Here is a 24,134-nt window from a genome sequence, read left to right as displayed (position 1 = left end):
AGTGTGGGGACAGTGCCCTGGGCCTTGTGTGGAGGTGAAATCGTGTGCCATGCTGTGAGACATGTCATAATTTGCCAGCACACTTAGAAGTATCTGTCGCTCTCTGTCTGGGTTTATTAATAATGCAGCAGTTCGGGGACTTCGTTGCAGCTGGAGCCTGCCTCACATATAAATGTTAATAACCCTTTTGTGGTGGCTTCCGTCCCGCTGCTAACTGTGGTTTAGCATGGGGTCAGTCAGGGCTCTCGTAGGCTGTCTTGTTACAATTGCAGCATGGCTGTTAATTTGGTGAACTTGGGCCTATCCTTTAACCTCCCCGGGACTCAGTTTCCTCATTTGCCCAATGAGGAGGTGGGAGTGGAGCGTTGTAATCCACGCAGCTCTAATGTCTGCTATGATAACGATGCTGTTGTGACTTCTGCCATGGTTCCTGTGAGCCTTCTGCAGTGTCACATACACAGTCCGATAGGACCCCCAGGTCAGTCCTGGTGTGGTGCTGCAAGATAATAACTGGAGGGCGTGCCGCTGTCATCCTCACTTGCAGATGGGGAGACTAAGCCTGTGTCTTGATTAGCTGTGGACGTCTCCTTGGAGCAGGTCCCTCCTCCAAGTTGCTGTGATGGCTGATAGGACAAGTGCTGACACCAGGGTTCAGAGCGGTTCTGGCCAGGACTCTGCTGGGTTCCGAGGTCCATAAGTACTAGTCGCACTGCCTTGTGCTGCCTGGCTGAAGAGCAGTAGCAGAGGGATCTGGGGCCAGCTTAGAAGTAACCTCAGCCCCTGGCTCATCCCTTTCCTTCCCTTCTTTGGGACAATTGTAACCTGGAAGAAAAGCAGTTGCACTTGGAATTCTGATCTGGTGTTGAGTTTGGCTTTTGGAAACGTGCAAGGCTAAAAATAAACAGCCGCTTGGCAATCCCAGCCCTAGCTCAGCAGCCTTGCGTTTGGAGCCTGGGAGTCGGACGCCGCCCGTGTTAGCATCTCATGTGTTACCGGGGGCCTTTGCACATTCCCAGTGGTGTGCAGACTGTGACGTAACCCGTCCCAGTGGCTTCCCAGGCCTCGGGGCTACGACCAGGGAAGTATTTATTGGAAGCGAACTTGCCATTTGACAGGGGTCAGTTAATCCTGGTCACTGAGCCCTCTGTATCGGTGGCAGTGCGTCAGTTGCATTAGTCACTGAGTGTACAATGTGACTGTCTTATTTGGTAGGAGCTGGCAGGGGCATGCCGACTTTGGTTTAAGGTGGTGGTTCTCAAACCTCAGCATGCCAGGTCTTCCCCGAGCCCCCACCACCTCCATTGACTGCCTGCAGGTGACCTGCTGCCCACGCTTTGACAGAGCACTCTCCAGAGTCTGACTGTCCTCGGGCTGGCTGGCTGCTCTGTTTAGGTATTCACCTGGCACTAACTTTCAGCTGGCCTTCTTTTCCCTGGGTCCTCCCTGCTCAGCTGTGGTCACTATCTCCCGGTGCCATACAGGGAGTGTAAATCTGTCCTGAGAGTTCTTCGTCATTAGTTCCCTTCCTCAGTAAGGACGCTCTCCGTGCAGTGCTTGGCGGGGACAAGCTGGGGTGGGGGAGTACTAGGGAGTGAGGAACAGCTCTCCGTGTCCTGGCTCCTGAGCAGGCCCTGGCCCCGGTCAAATGCAAATCGGCTTTGCTATTTAAATCTGGAAATAGAACACATTTTTCATGGCAGGAGAAAAATCTGCCTCATCGGAGGAACCATCGTCTCTTTTATGGGAGTTTTGGGAAACAGGATTGAGAAGCGGGTTATGGTGAATGATGTTTATCAGAACCTCTGACAAGATGAAAGGGCAGCTGGTGGCCGATGGTGGGTGCCCCTCTTTGAAGGCAGAGCTGCTCCCTGGCCCGGGGTGCCTCTCCTCTGAGCCTGTTCATACAACTTTGGCTTCCAACCTGCTCCGGTCTGTAAAAACATCCAGGTAACAACGTGAATCAACAGGCCAGGGAGGAAGAGAGGAGCCGTGGGCCCCCAGCGGAGCTGGCGTGGGCCCTGTGGGGCCTGTTGTGTCCTGGCAGGTTGCTGCGGTGTTGTCCTGAGTTGGCCAGGCTCCTCCCCAGAGAGCGGAGGGTCATTGAATTAATTAGGGTCTTTGGTTGCAACACAGCCTTCTGGGTGGCATCGCCGTGGTGATCCAGGCAGAGGCTTTCTGAGTAACAGCCGTAGCGTGGCCCATGTGCAGTGATGCCTCGCCCCAGACTCTGCCCAGCTCCCAGAGGAGAGCAGGAACCCCGCGCTCCCAGCCTCCAGCTTGACATGGCTGCCCGCCACCCCCTGCACTGGCCTCTGGGCCCTTGGTAAGAACAGATTCCCTGGCTGCCTCTGACTCGGTGCCCTGCAGCGTGGTGGTGGAACGTGGCCGGGAGTGAGGTCACACCTTGTGAATGGCAGGGAGGCTGCCAGTGCGTGTTGCTGGGATTAGAGCGCAGGCTTGTTCTCACTAAGTGAGGCTAATGCCGTGTTTATGACCGTGTTTCCTGCGGCTGTGCCTGTCCCCAGCCCTGCCTGCGTCTGGGTCGTCAGGCCCTGCAAAACAAAAACAAAAACAAAATTCTCTCTCTCTCTCTCTCTCTCTCTCTCCCCCCTCTCTCACTCTCTCTTAAAAAAAAAAAAAAAAAAACCACTTCACGGGCTTGGGCTTGGAGGAAGTCCAAGTCTCACTGGGCTTTGGGAGCCCTTTTGGATCCTTCTGGGGACTCCTGTCACCTGCCGTGGTTGCTGTCCGTTCCACCTGTATCTGCGCCTCAGGAGGCCGTGTTCTCTGGGCTTAGCCGCTGGCCCTCAACTCTCAGCTCCACATTTGACTTGCAGCAGTGTTGTTTTCTCCGTGCCTCAGTTTTCTCACCTGTAAAATGAGGCTGTAGTCAGGACTAAAGGGAATAAGGTCTATCTGCCTACAGCGAACACATGCTGAGTATCACTTATCACTGATGCTAAGGATATAGTCATGGACTATATCCGTTGACACGTTCCTCAAAGTGGGACCTGGACCAGCACGGCTGGCAGCACCTGGGAGCTTGCTGGAGATGTAGGATCCTTGGCCCCACCGCACACCTCTGGCCTCAGGATCTGCATTTTAACAATCCTCCCAGGGAACTCCTATCGGAGAGTTCTAGATTATTGTCTGCTGCTGCCTGCCATGTGGCCATGAGGGAGGTGGTGGGGGAGGGCCATGGGCTGGGTTTTAATTCTAACCTGCGTTTGCTGCCCTCGGTTTTGTGGGAAACTGAGGCCTGCCAGGATTGGGCTTGCCAGAAGCCACCAGCCAGGACAAGTCTGAGCCTTGACTCTGGCCCCTGCTTCCCCTGCCCCACATGCACAGCAGCCACTGTGGGAGAGAGTGCCCGGGAGGCTGCTGAGCAGGTGGGTTTGGGGGATCATTCAAAAAAGGAAAGTCTGTCGACCCAACAGAGGAGGCTGGGCTGGTTTCGGTTAACAAGAGGTGGGCACTGGCCAGGCCAAGTGTGCCTCTGAAGCAGGCGGCACCAGGGGCTAATTCACAGGGCCGCAGCCAGCCCTGCTGCTGCATAAGGTTGAAACATTAAACTATAGGGTGGCCTTATTTAAAAGCAGACCATTTTATAAGGCACATGGTGCCGTCTAGACTTGGGAACATTTATGGAAGTGGCCACGCCGGTCGGGCTCCAACACCTGCCTCCCTGCCGCAGCCTTGCTGTGTGTGGGAACGAGGTGGATGGTTTTGGGGTGGGGCGGGATTTCAGACATTTGGTAATCTCTTCCTGCTGAGCCCTTTCCTTACTTCCGTTTTTTCTTTGTAGATGTGAGAGTGGGAAAACAGGAGCGGGGTTTCCTCCACTGTGCGGGTGTCTGCACCTTTCTGTGGTAGCCCCTGGCCATTTGTGCTTATTGCACAAAAGGGCCCTGGCCTCTCCCCCGTCTCCCACCTGGAGGGCTGGGGCTGAGACAAACTGCTCCCTCCATGTAGGGTGTGTCTGGCACAAGGCAGGTGCTCACAGGGAGCAAGTGGTGCCCCGTCCCTGACTGTCGAGGCTGAGTGGGTGTCTTGGGACAGGCTTTTGATTCTGAGCAGTGACCCTCTGTTTCCCCATTTACCTCAAGGGGCAGCAGTCAGAAGGAGATGGGGGGAGATGGTCCTGGGGCTGCCCTCCCTCCAGCCTGGCCTGGGCCTCATGGGTCATGGTGCCCGTCGTGGTCCAGCTGTTCAGAGCTTCCTGCTGTTTCCGAGGAGGGTGCTGTTTAAAGACAGAGGACTGAGATCGGCTTGTCCTTTATGAACTTGGGGAATGAATTGGTCTCTGTGCCTAAGACTTCCACTTGCTGTCCCTTGAGGAATGAGAAGGAGGAAAGGAAGAAAGGAAGGGACACTCCCCCCAGGTCAAAAAATGAACCCTGGCCCAGGCTTGTTCTTAAGCACCTGGCCTGCAGTCCCAACAGGGATTAGTGAGGCAGGCACTGTTGCTGTTTATTTGATGAATGAGGAAAACTGGTGCACAGAGAGGTTGTGTAACCTGCCCAAGGTCCTAGAGCTAGAGAATGGTTTTAGTTAGCCAGCACTCAGAGCCATAGTCCTAGCCTTTAGGCTGTACTGCCTCTCAGTGTGCTGGCTCGGTTTATCCTTCGGTTCTGTGAAGCAGGAGCTACATTTGCAGATCGCCTTCCAACCCTCTGAACATGTCTGAACCTTTGTTAGCTCTCTGGTCCTGCAGAAACAGGCTCAATATGCTGCAAACACACAGAGAAGAAAGATAATTTTAACTGGTGTCAAATGCTCTAAAGAAGATAGAATGGGAAGGATGAAGAGAGAGGGCCGTGGGGTGAGAGGGGTCAGGAGGGGCCCTGGGGAGGTGGCAGGAGGATGAACCTTGAATGACAAAGGATGCAAAGATCACAGTGTTTGCACCGCCTGTCACAGGTCAGGTGCTTAATGTCAGGCTGGCTGATAGGATTTGTCACTGTGTCCTTGGTTTGCCACTACTGGCTGGCTGCCCTCAGGTGGGTCATGCGTGGCTCTTGGGAGTGAACCAAGTCTTTTCCCTCCAGCCTTGGCCGTGGCAGGGTTCTAAGTGGCTTTCTAGCATTGGTCTCTTCCTAGGCTACAACTACCCCTTTGAAAGGGGAGCAGAATGAGCCCTCTGACGTTTTCGTTGTAGGGAGAGGGCAGCTTTTGTGGAGGGTCGGCCGCTGTGGTTATTAACATTTATGGAGCCCTTTTAGTTACCGCAGTGCTGAGTGGGATTTGATTAGAATGTGGGCACTTTCCTTTTCATACCCAGCTAGAAGCATCTCCTGGGTAATTGCACCGTGAGACCATCACCCCTCGCTCTCCACTGTCAGCGGGGAATTGACAGTGGGCTCATTTTCTTACCGCTAGAATGTTGCTACCCTCCCCTGACCCTGGATGGTGAAAGAATTTATTCTTATTGTAATTTGACAATAGGGCCTCCTGGAGGCCAAGTTCAGCTTGCTGCATAATCAAAGGGGTGGTTTCTACCCTTGGCCCATCTTTAGTTTATGGAGGAATGTCGGAGTTGGTCCAGCAGCCACCCACATCCTCCCCAGCCTGTGTGTGTTCACTGTCTGCTTCCTCCAAGAGCAAACTCCCAGGATGCAGGCCTCACTCAGACAAAATAAAGCCTTCCAGTCATGTCTTCACGTTTGACGTCAGCAGAGGCGGCTTTTCTTGCTGCATGCTGAATGGGGCTCTGGTGAGGGCCTGGGGTAACGCTGAGCCTGGCACCGTCGTGAAAAGGGACCTTTAAGCCGGACGGCTCATTCATGTCTCTGCAGCTCCCTTAGCCAGCCATGGGGTCCAGCCAGGATGGTGCCTCCCCTGGGTCCCAGCAGGGTGTCCTGTGCTTCATGTGTGCTTCTTCCATGCCTTGATGGCCCTTGTAGATAGGACGGCAGAAGAATTCGAAATCATCTTGCTGGCATGCCTGTCTTGGCAGTAGTAGTTTACAGGGGGGGTCCCTTCTTTTTTTTGCCCCAATTTCACTATCCACCATGAACCCCACTTCCTCCTTTCTCCTCTCCTCTCCTTCCCTTGCTCTCTGCCTGCACTAAGGGTTTTCTCAGGTCTACTACGTGCCAAGTTCACAGGGTAAGGACTGGCGATAAAGCAAATGGTGAATAAGATCTCTGCTACTCCAGGGTCCAGAAGAGACCCAGACCCTGCCTTAGTTACAGGGAAGAGACAGATCACACACAGTGCAGGGAGCTGCAGGTCGGACTTGTTCTGGGAAAGGTCAGCACATAGCAAAAGCAGCAGCTTCCCAGTTCTCGTGGAGTCACGGATGGACAGACTACAGTTGAGGAGTGTTTGGTTTCCAGCGCTTGGTGGAGAGCTAGCCCCTGTCGGAAGTTACAGATGTTCCCAGATATGAATCCATTCCTGCTGTGCTGGACCTGTGGTCTCAACCCTGGGATAGTCAAGGTTTAGCTGCAGCTGCTCATAGAAAGGGGTCCTTCCTTCCTTCCTTCCTTCCTTCCTTCCTTCCTTCCTTCCTTCCTTCCTTCCTTCCAATAGCTCCATCCCTTTGTAAATCAGAGGGATGGGTGCCACAGGTGAGCTTTGAGGTCACAAGAGGGAGCTAAGGAGGCTTTGGGATGGGGTAGTAGATTGGTGGGGGGCTTCCTTGTTCCCCATGGGTCTCCTCTGCTGTGTATTTTTGCTCCCTTAGAGCCATGGTGGATTACATGACCAACCAGCATGTGTATGAGCAGAGATGAATCCATTGGTAAATGTATTTTTCCCTTACTAGATTCCTGTTTTTAATGCCTTTTGATTTATTTGCTTCTTTTGAGTGATCATTCTGTGCCTTGGCCCTTGGCAGCTCTCTGCAGTTTGGATTTGCAGACTACATTGGCAGAAGGCTTTTGGAATGGACTGGGGCTGGGCAGGGAGACTAGCTGTCACTCTCTTTGTCTCATCCTGATTTGTCTCTTGAGGAGCCCATTTGTTACACCACGTGAAATTGGAGATGCTTGGGCTGGAGGAGGGACATAGGAAGGATCTTGCTTCCGAGCAAGTGCATAAACACGGCACAGGCTGGAGTGTTGAGACCCCAAAGTTTGAGGCAGGACTGACCTCCAGATTGGCCTTGGAATAGTGATTTTTTGAATCAGTACCCTGTAAACCAAGCTTGCCTTTCTTCTCTTTTCAAAGAACCCGGATTCCTACACCAAATGCATGGGTCCACGTTAAGCAGCGTCTGCTTTATGAAAAAAACAAAAACAAAACAAAACAACAACATCAAAAAATTCCTGATCCCAGACCCTAGGCGGTTCAAACCTGATGTTTTCTGTTGCCTGGAGAAGGGTGTTTCTTCTAGAAATGAAAAACCTGATAGGGGGGTATTTCGAAGCTTTGTTTTGGTGATTGTCAGTTCTGCCAACAAGTAACATCTGTATTTATTTTCCAAACTCCCCCAATGGCTGATTTGCATCTGTTTAGTTCTCTGAATAACATTTCATTTCCTGACTTTATAGGTTGCTATAAAATCCATTCGTAAGGACAAAATTAAGGATGAACAAGACATGGTTCACATCAGACGGGAGATTGAGATAATGTCATCCCTCAACCATCCTCATATCATCAGTATTTATGAAGGTCAGTGGTTTCTTCCTTTCTTTTTTTTTTTTTTTTCACTCTTGTATCAGTTACCATTTCTCATACCATGGGGGCCGCCAAGACTTTTAGGTAATTGCCCTTCTGGGCCGGAGCCAAGTATTTCATGATGCAAAAATAGTCGGCTGTTATCTTTTATTTGGTTACCTTGAACGTAACCAGACACACGCAGGGCAGCTCATTTTGGTCATAAAACATCCCTGGCAGGCACCCTTTTTCCATCTTCCCAGTTCTTTGGCTGTTGCTAGGCAACCCACCTTATTTGAAAACCAGTCTATAAGACGGCCACGGTTTCTGAAAAATGGCAGTTTGCTGGGTGACCCAGGAAAGGTAGACACATCTGCACTGTCCTTCCCCAGAGCCGATGGTTTTGCTGGTGGCATGAAGAGTTTTTTCCCAAGTTGGGCTGTTGGAGTTACGAATGAACCTAGAGCTGGTCCAGGAAGCACGGGGAAGAGGATCGGTGTCGCAGATGCTGCAGAAGTGGAGTCCAGATTGTGGTTGGTGTTTACACAAGAGCAGGCTGGGGGAAGGCCTGTAAAAGCCCATGCTTCAGTTCGACCCTGTGGTCCTTCCCGGGAAGAAATGGAAAGTATAAACCTCCCACAGCCTGTCATTTTTTTTTTAATATCCGGTAAAGAAGTTACACAAGCAACATGTGTTTATTACAGAAATGCTCAAAGGATAAATGTTAAAATTTTAAAAATAATTTTATTCTAAACTCGCAAGTGTAGGTAGTGTGCTACATGAGGGGCAAGTTTTTCACGAACACTCCATTCTGACCCAATGAGTGGAGTTTGATTGTAATCCTTGCTACAAGTAAAATGTAAAAAAAAAACAAAAACAAAATAATAATAATAATAATTTTGTTCTAACTTCCAGTTTAATAAATAACTCTGTGTCTACATTTTAAATCTGTTTTTCTGTATATCGACTGTATGTAGTTTTTATCCAAAGTTATATTGTTTATACCATTTTTTAGCTTACCTTTTTTTCATTTGTTATATTACGTTTCTTCCTATGTCAATCAATATATACCCTGTAAGGACATTTTAAAAGGCTTTATAATATTCCATTTAGGGACATACTACAATTTATTGAATCTGATTCCTTTTGCCAACCATTTAAGTTGTTCCAAATTCCTGACTGTTATGGACAGAGTTTTATTGTCCCTGCTGTGCATTATTTTCACTTTCACTTGTGATTATTTTCTTATGAAAAATTCCTAATCTTGAACATATTGAGTCAAAGTGTTTCCTCAGAATATTTTTTATTTTGTGGTGGAGACAGAAAAAGAACGTATTTTTAATTTCTGGTTTGATGATAAGTAGTTATCAGGTAGGGCTAATAACCAGATGGTAACCTTAAAATTTTCATCTGGTTCCTTGATCTTTTTTTGCCATTATTTTTTCCTGCTGCTTCTATTTATGTTTTTTATCTAGAAGTCAATGTTGATAATATGTTTTATCCTGATCTTTCAATAGCTCATTTTTTGGAGCCCTGAGTGATAGCATTTTTTAGGGAGATTTTCATTCAATCATATATTCATTCCACAAACATCTCTTGCAGTGATTCTCAAAATGTGTTCTCTGGGCCAGCAGCGTCAGCATCGCTTGAGATGATGAGAAATGCATATTCTCAGGCCTTACCTGAGACTTGCTGAAGGGGAAACAGTGGGGGGTGGGACCAGGCAGTCTCTGCTTTAACAAGTTTGAGAACCATTGGTCTTTCGAGTGTCTACTTCCTGTTACACTCCCTGTGGGTGAGGTTGCAGATTTAAAGATGAATTTGATATGGATCTCATACTCAAGAAGCAATAAGGCAGGACAGAAAAAAGTGTCATGTGACAAGTTTTGGTGGAGCTGTGTGGCATCTCTACTGGGTCCTGAAAGAGAGATTTTTGCTGGAGAATTTGCAAAGCCAACTTGAGTAGCTTTGCCTGGGTAGCATATGCCTGGTGAATGAATGCAGTTAGAAGTGAGTGGAGATAGAAAATGAGCGCGGGTGTATACATTCTGAGGGTTTTTGCTCTGTGTGGCCTGGTTACCAGAGAAGCCTGGGGCCAGGGTGGGTTCTGCACTCTGGGAGCTCTGTGTGTTTTGAGACTTCTTGGCTTAACGCAGGAACCCCTGTATCAGGAGGGCAGAGGTAGCCTTCTTGCAGCGCGAAGCCTCCTGGTCCTTTGTTGGTGAGGCGGACTGCGGTACTGGAGGCCAACGGTGTTACTGGAGGCCGGCTGTGGTACTGGAGGCCTGGCATGGGGAAGCCTGATTTCTGGAGCAGCCCTGTGCCCTCCTTGGGAACCAGACAGAATGAATGGAGAACAGGAAACCATCCCCCTGCCAAAGGGAAGGCCATAGAGGAACCCTAGTAGAAGAACATTCTATTACCAAGGTTGGATTGGCCTCAGTCCAGCCCCTCTCCCTGCTGGAAACTTTGAGAAGCCCTTGCTTTATAACTTTATAAAGATGGGCTCCCGTGTGAATTGAAGTCATTTTGGTGACTTGAAATAATTTCTTTTGAGGCCTCAGGAAGGAGTGTGGGTCTGGTTTTGTAAAACCCTTCAAGCAGGTTTTAGGGAATCAGAAGAGCTGGGGTTTGCACTTTGGTCGGGCTCGGGTTTCAGGTTCAGATCCTGCACCGTGGACCAGATGTAAGGCCTTGGGCAAGATGGTGGGCCTCAGCAACCACACCCATAAAATGGGAACGACCCCTCTATCCCTGTCGTAGAGCTGTTGATAGCATTAAATAGCATGATACAGACACTGCTAAGCTAAAGAAAGATCATCCTGAGGCCCTACGATCATCACATTTCAAGAGCTCAGTAGCCTCCGGTGACTAGTGGCAACTATGTTGGACAGTGTAGATCTAGAACATTCCATCATTGCAGAAAGTTCTTTGGACAGTGCTAGCATATGATGTTTTGTGTGTTATGTACGTGGGTTCACCTTTTTCCTGGGTAGGAGGCACATAGCTTTTACCCAGAGTCCTAAAGGGATTCCTGGTCTCAAACTGGTTAAAAAGAACTCATAGCTTTCAAGTCTTCCATGACCTTCAAGGACTATCCTAATAAAAGGTGTTTTTTTTTTTTTTTCTTTTTTTTTTTGTCGTTGTTCAGAAAACTCCCAGGGATTTAAATGTTAGTTTCTTAGAGATTTCTGGTTTCTGTTCTGTTCCCTTTCCCTTCTCCCACACAAGTTCTGTTTCTCCCACATCCACTAAATAATTGTGGAGGAGGGCAGCTCCCCTCCCTTCCCCGGGGGTTAGGAGCAGGTGATCGCCAAGGCTGCGATCCAGCTCTCACACCTCTGCCTGTGACCCCACAACCCCCAGCCCCGTGACTTGAGCTGCTCGACTGCCTGGGCCCGTGCTTGGCTGGTAGATGTCTGCCTTCTCCTATCTTCACAGCATCTCCCTCTTCTCATGGACACTGGTAGATTGTCACAGATTGTGTGCTTGGGCCCCTGCCGAGGACCTCATTCTGACTGAATCATCCCTGTGAAGACTCTGCCTTCAAGCAGAGTCCCCTTCTGAGGACTGGAGGTCCTGAATACTGAGGTATTTGGAGGAGGGGAACAGGTCAGCCCATCACACTGGGAGTCCCCGGCAGCCTGTTGCCTGACTCCCAGCCGACCTTGGCCTTGCCCTGCTGGCTCTGCCGCCAGTCCTGCCTGGCCTTTTCCGTCCTGCCTCACGGCCCTTTGTGCAGACCTGGGCGTGGCAGAGGCAAGGGTGGTAGCCACAGTGGTGCTGGGACCCGAGTCTACGAGCTTGTGTGCTGGTCTCCCCGTCACTCATAGAGGCGAGGGAACCTTCACTCGGAGCCTGCTTGGTGACAGGTCCCTCAAGAGCCCGAGCTGAGCGCAGTAATGCATTAATTTGCTTAGTGGAAATCCATGCCAAACACCTAAGTGGCTATTTGAACATTAGCCAAGTGAATAGAAGCTATTAAAGAACTTTACAGTTTCTCTTCAGTAAGGACCTTTATAATTAACACACACACACACACACACACACACACACACACACACACAGAGCAATGGCACGCCTAACCCTTATAGTTAAGAACTGTGGGTTTTCATGAGGGAAAGGCGGTACCAACCAGTGATGTTAGAATATGAGCTCCAGAGAAGAAAGTAATCCATTATTCAAAAATGCCTACTGTGTGCCAGGCCCTAGTCTAGGCATTGAGGATATAAAGGCAAATAAAACAAATTCCCATCTTTCTTGGAGCTGATATTCAGGGAGGGGAGACAGGAAGTCTTCGAGGTGAATGGATAAGGTGGTGAGGAGAGGTCTTTCCGACTGATTTTTGAACCAAGTGATTTTTGAGCATCTGATGTGAGCTGAGTCCTGAGTGAAGCAGGGTCTAAGCCTTTGGAGAGCTGGTCCTTCCCCTCAAAGGGAAAGGCATGGTGCAGATGCTCAGAGGAGGGAAGGAGATTGGGTTGGTAGAAAGGACACAGGATCTGTGAGGTGAGGCAGAGGGTGAGGAGGGGTGGAGGAGAGAGGAGGTTGGGGAGGGCCAGATCCTGACCACAGGAACTAAAGAAGTGTGGGTTTAACCCCAGGAATGATAGGAAGCTATGAGAAGGTTTTGAGAAGGAAGTGTCATTTTTAAAAATTTACACTTTAAAAACAATAATAATAATAGTGAAGAGCTATTGAGCGTGCTAGGAGGTTGCATGTATTGTCACATTTAATATTTTTCTCTTTGAACTATTGACACTCCTGTCTTAGGGAAAGTTAGGCTTAAAGGCAAATTCGTTTTCCAAAGTTACCAATTAATAAGTGGTGGATCGGATTGTTGAATCTGGGGAGCGATGGTCTGAAGCCTGTGCCCCTGATATTAACAGTGATTCCCCATCAGAGAAAGTATTGTCCTAGAGCCTGTGATGCGGAGAACCCTGATCTTCACAGAGGTTGCTGTCTCATGTATCTGGAGCATTAAGCCCAGCTTTGTAAGTATTTTAGAAAACATTTCTGCCAATATCTTGGGAAGAATCTTGTGGTCTACATCCCGTAAACTCACAGGTTCAGTGTTTTCTAAACTGCGGAACATCAAGAAAATGTAAGTTCTGTCTATATCATTCTCATTACCCGCAGGCTCAACAAACCTGTGACTTGACTGATTCAACTCTGCTCACTCACTGGATCTCAAAAAATGTGTCTTTGTCAAAGCAGACCCAGGGGTGAAGGTGATTAACCCTCAGATTTGTCAACTCGGGGTGGACACAAACCGTAACTGGCTCATAATGCTAAGTAAACAGGAGAGGATAGACATACACCCTCCGCTGTGTGCCAGGGTACCCTCATGAGGAAAAAAAGAAGTCTCAGCAGCGTCTCTGGGGTGGACCCTGGTTCCCTTCAAAGAAATTCCGCTCCCTCAGCAGGGAGGTAATTGACAATATGAAAAAAAAAACAAAACAAAACAAAAAAAAAACAAAAAAAACCAGCGCAAAGGAAGTGCCCTCCAGAGCCTTAGACTTGGTTGCCTGGGATGGAAGAGATAAAAATGGTTTTGCCTGAGGTTCTGATTTCAGGACAGAGTTTAAACATCAAAGACACATTGTCTCACACATTTCCCCTTTGAAACCTTAGAAGATCCAAGGGAACATCTCTGCTGCCCAGCGCTTTAGGGACACTGCAAATCCCATCCGCTAACAGCCCTGCATATAAGAGCAAAGCGGGGGTGGGGTGGGGGGGTGTTCACTTGTATACCCGTGGTCTTGCTTTCTGGAAATCTCTTCCTGGCCCAGAGAGATTACGTCTCTAATTGACTGTTTGCTTTGTGATAGGCTGCAACTGGGTGATCCTTTCCTCACTTCTCCTATCTGAAGTAAGGGTGGTCCTGGCTTCTGGGACCCGGTAGGAAGCCTATTTGGCATTTATTAGCTGTGCTCACTCTCTTTGTTGGAAGAGTTTCTCAAACTGAGAAAAAAAAAATGAAGCAGACAAACAAATATGCCTCCTTTGGTCAATTTCATGCCCTCGCCCACCTGCCCTGGGAGGCTTACACATGCTGCCCGTGAGAAGGTGTGAGTCTGTATTCTCAAGGAGTCTCGGAATTCCTAGGCACTTTGGATGCATTTACTATCAGTGAAAAGTTTCTTCTATCTTTGTAGAAATTGAATTAAAATATGCTCTTTCCAGTTCTCTGTGCCTCCTTTGATTGTGGTAGATTCTTCTGGAAGGAGATAGATATCACTCTTGTTTCCTGTTGAAAATTTCTGCTCTAAAAATCCATAAGAGCAGAGGAGAAATCAAGAGACAGGCTCTGTCGAGGAGCCATAGCACCTACTGTGTGCCACAGGCCCCCTAACCTGTGGTCGGGGCAGGGGTGCTTGTGTAAGATAGGTCCTCAGGATCCAGCAGAGGTCTAGGAGTCAGAAGGTGCTGCTGTGCCATGCCCTGCTCTTGGAAAGTAACCCCTGAGAATGGCAGGACCCTGGTAAACTGCCTGGGGTTGCATTTGGACAGTATTCTCAAAGGACAGAGGTCCAGCAGCATCAACATCAGCTGCGCCTGGCCTAGATGTCCTGAATCAGAATCTCTGGGTGTGGGAGCCCAAGGGGTGGGCCCAGCCCTTGGAGAGCATTCTGATGCACTCATAGAGAGAAACCCCTCCTTAGAAAGTCAGAGACCAAAGCAAGGCGGCTTTTGCTTGCATCAGTTATTTGGAAATGCTGACAATGGAAGCAGGCTTCGTTGTGCAATCTGGGGTGTTCAGGCAGAAAGACTTGCAAGCAGGTCCTGATGTGGGCTCTTTGGAAGGCAGGGGATGGTCAAGTTGCTCGAACAAGATCAGTGGTCAGGAATACTTTCCACCGCTCTCATTCGCTCATTCACTTATTTAGTCATTCATTCATTCACTCAGTCATTTGTTTTGCAAATATTATATTGAGCACTTGTGTTTAAGCACTGACCTAGTAGGGCAAGTATATAATTTACCAGTCAAATAGACTTAGGTTTAACTAAGCCCTCTGAGGCTTAGTGTCTTTGTCTATAAAATGGGCCATTATCTGGCTACTCCAGGATTAAATGAACTAGCTAATAAAATTGCTAAGCACAATGCTGGGATTATTAGTAAATGGTATCAGTTAATCCTGATGAAATGTTTTGGGGTCCATGAGTCGTCCTTTCTGGCTAGAGCCGAAAGTTCTCTTGGGAGGTGGCAGGAGAGAAGGCTGGGGCCAGATCATCCAGATTTGTGATTCTCGGGTGCCGGATGCACTTTGGAATTTCATGAGGAGTTTGTAAGAGATGCTGATGCCTGGGCCTCATCCCTATGGATTTCAACTTAATTGGCCCGACCAAGAAATATGGACTTAATCCCGTGAGCTAGGGGAAGGGAGGAGCCCTGTTCTAGAAACTTGTCTTGGTCTGATCATTTGTCATGAGCGAATTCCAGAGAAGCACACATGTCTGGCAGCGGCCACCAAGGAGCAGGGAGTGATACCTCTGGGCCTGGGTTCACTTGGCCATTGGGTTGCTGCCCTCATCAGGGACCCAGAGCCCCATGAAACAGTTTGTTGAACTTGGCAAGGTGGTGTATCATGCTTATTATGTTTACTCTTTGGAACCCATGGCGAATGGCTGAGCATTGGAGCACTCTCAAGCTCTGCTGCCAGATTCCCAAGTCCCACATGACGTCCTGCAACTGGACCCAAATTAAAGACTCGCCCCTGTTAGCCCCACAGAGCTCTCTTCACTTCTCGTCGTATGAACCAGCTCTTCAGCTCTGAGTCTGTCCAGCCACGTCTCTAATGAGTTTCCTATTAAGTTAGCTATTTGACCTTCGAGTGTATTATTTTCATTGTTTTCATTTGATTACACCCAAGTCATTTTTCTAGGGGCCGGAGATTAGAAATAAAATAACCCCAAACTAATGCTACTCCCTGGCTGTCCAGCCTCACCCTCCTGGGTTTCCTGGAATTCAATATTTTCTAGTGCCTTAAATAATACCACTTGTACTTGAAGCTCATTTTTAAAGCAAAAAAAAAAAAAAAAAAGATTGCATTTAATAAAGGGTATTCTGAAATGAACTGGGTGGCTGGCCTGATTTGCTTAGGAAGAGGACAAGCATGTATTTAGGAGGTTCATAGAATACCTGAGAGGGGCCTCCATAGGGACCAGGCACAACAGGGATTTGGGAATTAAAAGGGGAGATGGGATTTGATGACCTGTCACATCATTAGAAAGTCTGAGATTCTTGATTAGGGGAATTTGTACTTCCCCCGGGCCTCCCTGATTCCTGACAGTGGGCTTATCTGACGGGTTGATATCTGTGCTGTAGACAGCACTGAGGCCCTGGGATGGACACCTGCGGTTTGGACAGGACTGGGGATTGAAGCAGGTTCCTGGTTAAGGAGCTGGGCCTGCCTTTACCTCGGCCTCTGGGGTGGGCCACACCAGTCCTTTGACATCTGTGAACCCTGGCTCACCATCTTTGCCATTTCCCGCTTCTTTCTGTGGGCGCCCATCCACCTCGAGGGCCCCAGTGCAGTCTCAGGTGTGGATTCTGCCACTGCAGATCCATGCTCCTGGCTCTGGTCCAGCAAGTCCTCATTTGTTCCGCTTGCTCAAACTAAGACGTGCTGCCTAACGGTGGCAATACTTTGGATTCTTGCTGCCTGCTCTGTGCTGCCGCCATTCTCACAAGGATGACACGAAATAGAGTCTTTGTTTTAGCCAATGAAGACACGAAAGCACAGAAAACGCCAAGTCAGATGCCCACGTGACCCGGCGGGTAAGTGGCAGCAGAGCTGGATTTGACCCCACATAGCCCAGCTCCATGACCAGGCCCCTAACTCAGTGAGGAGGGCTAGAATTTAGAGCTGACAAGACTGTCCTCAGAATGGCTGAGCTGTACGTGATGGGTCAAGCGGTGGCCAAATCAGGAGGTAACGATGAAGATAGGCCTGGCTTTTCCACCTTGGCCAGGTGGTTGGGTGTAAGACCACCCTCCTCCCCGCACGCAAAGTCCTCTGCTGGGGCTTCCAGGGGGAAAACTGAGGCTGTCCGCATCTAGGGATTTTGACCCTGTGGCTGTGGGAATTGGGGATGCGTACTGTTTTCAGAAGTTCCCTTCATCGGGTTCAAGAGCCCTTGCTCCAGCCTGGGGTAGTCGTGGGAGGTTCTGATTAATTTGCGGGGACCCTCTGGGTTCAGGATTGTGCCAGTGAGCGTGGGTGCTTGCAAGAGATTGGGGGAAGGAGAGAAGAGCTCTAGAGAGGGACAGAGAAAGGCAGGGAATGATATCTGGATGGTTGTGGAAGGACTGTGGAGTCCAGTGGCCAGGCCAGTGTGGTGCCCTTGAGTCCCCTCTTCCTTACAAACCCTGTCTGTACCCGCACAGCATGGACAGTCTTAGCAGGAATGAATGACCTTAGCCACTCTTCGGCTTCCCCTCTTCCACGGGAGCCTCTACCCTCACTTTCTCTTCCTTCATGGAGTCTGTTGTTGGTGGTGTGTGGCCCTGTTGGCCGTGGTTCTTCTTGGGCATGCCCGACAACATCCAGGAAGAGTTTAAGAAAAGACAACAAGTGAACAAAAAAAAGCCCTCCATTATGCAAACCAGGAGTCCCAGTGACCCAACTCTGACCACCTCGTTGACCATGGTGGAACTTGTAGTCTAGATGAATTTTCTTGGTATGCTGCCATGGGCTTCCTGGATCCAGAAGTCAGAGGACCATCATATGAAACGGTGAGTTCATGAGATGTTTGAAACTGAGTTGTGGCGAGGAGACATTGGAGGATTAGCTTCTGCATTGTGTAATTGACTTAATGAGGTTGCAGACAGCTCTTTCTAGGAAAGGTCCCTCTGTTTGCGAGATGAAAATAAGCTTCGTTCAGTGAGGATCTTCCTTGCCTTTAGAAAGAAGTTCTGTCCAAGAATTAGGGCAGCAAGAACAACACTGCTGCCCTGTGGCTGAAATAGCATCTTGGAACTAATTTAGGAGATACAAAGGAAAGCCGTGAGGAAAATTCTGACTGGTTCTCTCTTAGGTCTCTGGGGTTTTTGTTTAAAACCAACAACGAATCTTCCTCCCTTGAGGTTCCATGTATACCAGACCGCTGTCCTCCGTTTCTACAGAAAGAAATCCTCCATTTTCCAGAACCTACTCTTCTCGAGCATCCCATACCTTGGTGCCCACTGTCCCCTCCTTTCCTGCTAAAAGGCCTGACGTGCTTTGCTCTCGAGTAGCCAGTGGATGGTTAAAAATCCCAAGATCTCCTCACTCATCAGCATGTCTCCCGGGCCAGGTCGTTGTTTTTATAATACCCATTTTTCTCCAGTTATACAAGTTGTGTTATTAACCCCGAGGGCAGCAGTCGGGAATCGTTAGGAGTCGGGTAATTAGCGTGGTTGTGAAAGCCAGGCAATCAGAAGGCAGAACTGGACTGTCAGAGGGAACATCTGATGAAATTCAGAGTTAATTTGGAGAGGCAGCTGTTGCTATAGCAACCAAGCCCCACTCTCCCTTGAAATGGAAAATAAACAGAAAACATGAAAAGTAGTTCAAGTTGGTGTCTGGGAAGAAGGAAGGCCCTTCTATAGAAGAAAAGGGCGAGCATTTGGGTATTTCAGGATATGCTGTAACAATGGTCAGATTATCTTGTTAGAGCAAAATCCGGGTCATTTCGGATGGCTCGGATCTATGCCTGCTTTTTCAAGGCATCTTTGGGCTCATTTAGCTGATGTTTCTCTCTGGTCATCGAGGTGCTAAAAGTCTGAGCCCCGCAGGTTAGCTTTTGGATGATTTTTTGTAAGTTCTAGTTCAACTGGAATCAGCCCAAAAGTCTGCCAGCAGTAGAATGGATAAATAAACCCGAGTTTAGCTCACAATGGCGTTCTCTATCTCAGTGAGAATAGACCATCTTCAGCTTCAGGACAACATGGATTATTCTCTCAAACGTTATGTTGAGCTATTGAAGCCAGACGTGAAAATATATATATATAAAACATGTTGCATTTTTTTAAAACTTCAAACGTAGCAAAACATCCATGATATTGGCTTATATTCAGCATATCCAGACTGTTGGCTTATTTTCATCCCTGGGGAGGGGAGATGGTTAGTGACAGAAAGAGGACATAGTCGGGGGTTGGTAGGGTGCTGGCACTGTTGTTTCTTGATGTGAGTGCTGGTTCTGTGTTTATAAAGTAGGGATAGTATTGATATAAGTTGAGTATCCAACAATCTAAAATCCAAACTGCCCCAGAATCCAAAACTTTCTAAGCACCAACATAACTCCATACATAGAAAATTCTATACCATGAAACTTTGTTTCATGCACATAATTATTAAAAATATTGCCTAAAATTACCTTCAGGCTTTATTTATAAAGTGTGTATAAAACACAAATAAATTTCATGTTTAGACTCGGGTCCCATCCAATTATGTATATGCAAATATTCTAAAATCTGAAAAAATCTGAAACGCTTTCGGTCCCAGGCATTTCAGGTAAGAGAAACTCAGCCTGGACCTGTTTCATAGGGGTCATTGTGAGGGCTGAACACTTGAGACCATGGCTTGCAGTCCTTGTTCACTAACAGTTGATTGTGTGTTTAGGGAAGGAGGTTCACTGCCTGGGGATCTGGGAAGAAGTGACCCTTGGACTGTTTCATAGGTCCAGGATCCTGGATGCTTCCTGGCTCTCGCCTCCATCTCTCTGATCATTCTGGGCAGTGTTTGGTCATCTGACTGCCTTGGGGCTCCTGGTGGGCATTGAGGCCTTCCTGTTCCATTCATAGACCCTTCTTCCCCTTCTTCTCTGGCACCTGCCAGCGGCTGGGAGCGCTCGCTTATTCCCTTCCTCTTGCCGTCCCTTCCCCCTGACTGGTTTTCCCTCCCTCTCTCAACCTGGCAAAGCCTTCTCTTAATATCCCCAATGCCATCCACATAGTAGGTGCTTTGCAAAACTTAGTTGCTTTACCCAAACCCAGGCAGCGCCGCACATGGACCTGGCCTGGTGCCGTGGCTAATTCTGGCTGGGCCAAGTTTCTATTCAGGGCCCTGAGTCTCCTGGTAGGCCTGGCATGTCGAGGGCCACAGTTTTCCTTACCATTCTGGAGCCACTGGGCTTCTGGGTAAAACTGTCTGGCCAAGAGACACAGGCTTTCATTTTTTAGAAAGGAAACCCTTCCCAACTGGTGGAAAATAAGCTTTTGCTTAGTGACTAATAACATAAACACAGACAAGATTTCTGGGCTTATAAATAACCAGTTGTAAAAGTGCCCAAGGGAAGCAGCCCATTTCTCCAGAAGAATGGCCGAGAGTGTTCCTACCACCTCGCTGATAGTGACCTTAACCATGGGCAAGGAACCCTGGGCTGAGGGTGCGGAAGCTGGTCATTCTGCAGGGCGAATTCCCAAGGCCTTGCTCTTATAAATTATATATCCCAGACTTCTGGAAAAATAATAGGTGATCGCGACGTTCCTTCCTGCTTGAAAAACCTTGTTTTTCTGTGGCAGCCATAACACATTTTAAAGAGCCTTGCGGTCGGGGAGAGGAAGATCTTAGGGATTTTGTTCTGCTATAGCTGCCCAAGAGGCAGGTGAAGTATGATGGGGATGGCTTCCATTGACTGAGCACCAGAGTTTGGGAGGCGCCATGCTGAAGACAGACTCATTGAGTCCCCCTAGGACCATATTTGGAAATTATTAACCTCATTGATCTGACGAGGAGAAGTCAGAGGAATTAATGTGTATGAATAATAATATAGAGGCCAAGAGCTTGGAGTCTGCAGTCAGACTGCTGGGGCCCAGTCCTGGTGCTGGCTGTGCTCTCTGGAGCTGTGCCCATCAGTCATTAGCCTAACTGCCCCCAAGGGTGGCGATCTCTACTACAAGGATACTCAGAGGACCACATCTATATGGCAGAACTCATGTAAAACGTTTATTAGCATGGGGCCTGTGCATAGTAGGGCTACAACACATGTTGCTATTATCAAGAAGGAACTCAAGAAGCTTCACCTCTGACACCACACACCTCCAAGTCTAGAATTCTTACTTGCATTTAGCTCATGTAGAGGTTGCCTTCAGGACCGTGGCCTTGGGACTTGGATTGCTTCCTATGAGCCCGGGTGAGGGGTGAGAGATGCTGTCCCAGAGCCAGGCCGGACCTGGTTGGGAGTCCTCTGACGGGGTTGCCAGCGCATGACATTGAGGGGCTAATTTTATCACTCAGATGCCACCTGCTTCCCACAATGGCTCCTGACTAGGTTTTCAGGGTGTCAGTAGGAATACCGAGTGGCCCAGTTGACCTGCCGAGGTTCAGTTAAGGAAACCAGACTGGGAGAGGGCAACTAAGGATCAGCATTTTATTTGTGTTTGACCCTGGAATCTTCTTTGCCCAGGAGATCTTACAGAAGCCGTGCTCCAGGGCATGTGCACGTGAAGCTATTCCTCAGCTTCCTCACCATGCAGCCAGTAGAGAGAAAGGCTGGAGACTAGTGAGGATGGGCTGGGGTGGTGAGCAGGACTCTTGTACAGGAGGGACCACGGGACTTGATGGAACCATCCTATTGAGCTGTCCTGAACTGGATTGTGCTTATGTCTGCTTGATGCCTAGCCAGCCTGCTGTTTAGGAAGGAGCCTATCCCCGAAACAGCCCCAGGGTCTGCACTAGGCTGTGGCCTCCACCTCCCGGTGACAGTCACCAAGGGGCCAATGATGACTTTGGCCCCTTTAAGGATGCGCAGACTCGTTGGGGTGTGAGGCCCTTGTTTATTTTCCGGTCAAAGTCTTTCCCTCTTTCTACATTTCCTGCCTTTTTAGAATGAGAAGACCGGCTGCCTTCTCAGGGGCACATCACTCCATCATTTTTAGAGCCTGATGCACACGTCCGAGGCAGCCTTTCTAGTTTCCAGAGTTTATTGTTAATGGAAAATGCACACTAGGCTGAAAGCCTGGCAGGAGCCGAAGCTGCAGGGTACAGCGGGGCCAGCAGTCGCCAGAGCAGCCGGTTGTATCTGGCCGCGCCCTCCTCCTCCTGCCTGCCTCTCCCCCCCTTCATTTTATCATAGAGGTGGCTGGACTTAGAGGAGCCAAAAAGGAACCGCAGGGGCCTGAGCTTCTAGTAACCAGTGACAAGTGTGGGTGGAAGGAGACCCAGGCCTGGGACCCATTCCAGTTCAAGTCAGTTGTTCATTGGGTGTGTGCGTGTGTGTGTGCGTGTGTGTCTGTCTCAGTGCCAGGTGCTGGGGATGCAATACCACTAATACCAACAATAATAGCTCACATTACTGAGAGCCTCCTGTAGGTTCAGGCTTTGCTCTGAGCATCAAACATAGCTGGTCTCAATAGGATCCTCCCAACAGTTCTAAGAAGTGCTGACTAATGTTATTCCTATTTTATGGTGGCCTAGCCTGAGGCTCAGAGAGGAGAAGCAACTTGCTCAGAGTCCCACAGCCAGTCAGAGGCAGAGCCAGAATCCTTCTTAGGAGTATCCGATTCCCAAACTACAGGTTTTAGCTCTCTCAGGCCAGGTTCACAGTCTAGGGGGAGGCATTTCCCAGAAAATAATTGAGTGTGCTTTGAAAGTGCTAGGGGGTGGGTGTCTGCTAGGCAGAGTAAGAGGTGGAAGGAGGCCTGGCAGAAGGCACATTTGAGTGCAGTCTTGATGGATGAGTTGGAGTTTACCTGCAGGGAAGACAGGTAGAGGGAAGGCCAAGGGCAGAGTAGGAAATAGCTCAGAGTGTGTGTGTGTGTGTGTGCGTGCGTGCACGTCTGTGTGTCTGAGCAATTGGTTATGCATTGGCATGTGTGGGGGGCCTGATGGGAATAGCAGAAGTTGATGAGGTGGAGGAACATAGGCTGAGGTCCTTCAGGGAGGGTCTTGGGTACCCCACAATATTATACCACATCCCTCGTGAGTGATGGATTTCAAAACCATTGTTATTTCTCTTGCCGTGGCTCCGAGGACATCTTGGGTGGAACCCAGAGCACAGAGCAGGTAGCAAGGTGGAGGTGGTGCTGAGGACCTAGAGCCTGGCCTTCCCTCTGCCCCCCTGCATTGGTCTTGGATGTCTGCCTGGAACCCTCAGTTTGAATGTGACTGCTGGAGAGCCCCAGAGCTGAGGACAGCAGCGTTTACAGACATTGGGGGAGGTGCTGACTGTGGTGGTGAGGAGGTTGGGAGAGAAGGACCAGAGCTAGAGGCAGGGACCCGGCTCAGGGGCATCCCAGATTGTGGCTCTATGGCTCCCGTCCTTGCCAGGAGCCAGAGCCAGCCTGATTCCACCAGCGCCGTCAAGTATCATAACCTCCACGGGCCTCAGTTTCCTCGTTTTTCAAATGGCAAAAATGACAGATACTTCCCGAGAGCTCACCATGAGGTTCAAATGAGTTTGGGCAGGTCCTCAAAACTTACACGAGCCTGGTGCACAGTGAGCACAACGTGATTATTTTCTGTTGTCCAAAGACCAATTATGAAGTTGGAGTTTACTCATTAAATAAAAATTAGGGCTGGGGTGTAGCTCAGTTGTAGCTCAGTGTAGCACTTACCTAGCATGAGGTGAGGCCCCAGGTTTGATCCTCAGCACCATATCAAATCAAATAAAATAAAGGTTCAATTCTTTAAAAAAAAGTTACTTGGCCCTATAGTATGGCCGAAAGATAGACCAACCCTCGTTACGTTCAGGTGGGAGAAATACACAGAAAGGAGGTGAAATAGGGGTCAGAGGGGCCCATCAGGTAACACAGGACTCAGTGATGTCCCCATTGAGCAACTTTGGGTTTTATTTTGAATGAGAAGGGAAATCCAGATGGTTTTGAGCAAAGAGAGGACAAGAGTGGGCACCTGTTTAGGGGTGAGGGTAGGTGTGAGATCCAGCGCCCGGTCCTTGTGGAGGGGCTGGTAGGTGGTAGCTGTGTGTTTATTATCCCCTCTGCACACAGCAGAGCTCCTCTGGTGGGAGGGGGTTGTGAGGAATGATCTTGGCAACGGTGGTGTTGGTGTCCTCAGAAAAGAACCACCTTTCCCTCGATGCTGCGAAGGCGTGTCCGCTGACGCAGAGAAGTCCGTTGTCCACCCGACTGGGAAACTTGCCCGAGTCCTCTGGGCGTGGGGTGCGCTGGTTTATGTCCTGACCCCTTGATCGCTGTTTGGCTGGCTTCACCCCCATCAGCGACATCTCCGCCGTCCTCTCTCACACTCTGCGGTCACAAGCGGGCTTGCTGGATAAACGGGGTATTTATTTATCGCTTTTCCCCCCACCGCAGTGTTTGAGAACAAAGATAAGATTGTGATCATCATGGAATATGCCAGCAAAGGGGAGCTGTACGATTACATCAGCGAGCGGAGACGCCTGAGCGAGAGGGAGACCAGACACTTCTTCCGGCAGATCGTCTCAGCTGTGCACTATTGTCACAAGGTACGGCCCAGCCTGACTGTCAGCTAGGGCCACGCAGGGCCCCGTGGATGTGTGATTCTTACCAGGTTATACAAGTGATACCTGTTCATTGTGATATAAGAAGAAAATCATGGCTATTCAAA

The 24,134-nt window shown here is 49.1% G+C and overlaps 1 protein-coding gene across 3 annotated transcripts in view; it reads left to right on the top strand.

The window, feature by feature from the left end:
• NUAK1 (NUAK family kinase 1) overlaps positions 1 to 24,134 on the top strand; it is a 68,386-nt gene that overhangs the window by 23,099 nt on the left and 21,153 nt on the right. For 2 of the 3 annotated variants that reach the window (XM_081309707.1, XM_081309709.1), the window contains 2 exons: positions 7,497 to 7,617; positions 23,861 to 24,012. In XM_081309707.1, the coding sequence (XP_081165833.1) occupies positions 7,497 to 7,617; positions 23,861 to 24,012 (273 nt within the window). Of the gene's footprint in view, positions 1 to 7,496; positions 7,618 to 7,994; positions 8,136 to 23,860; positions 24,013 to 24,134 lie in introns of all 3 variants that reach the window. The other variant, XM_081309708.1, reaches the window with a different exon arrangement.

The sequence above is a fragment of the Spermophilus citellus genome (genome assembly GCF_964194105.1).
Source record: "Spermophilus citellus genome assembly, chromosome: 10".
NCBI classification, from domain to species: domain Eukaryota; kingdom Metazoa; phylum Chordata; class Mammalia; order Rodentia; family Sciuridae; genus Spermophilus; species Spermophilus citellus.
The sequence above is the reverse complement of the archived record's forward strand: the minus strand, read 5'-3'. Positions and strand labels throughout refer to the sequence as shown.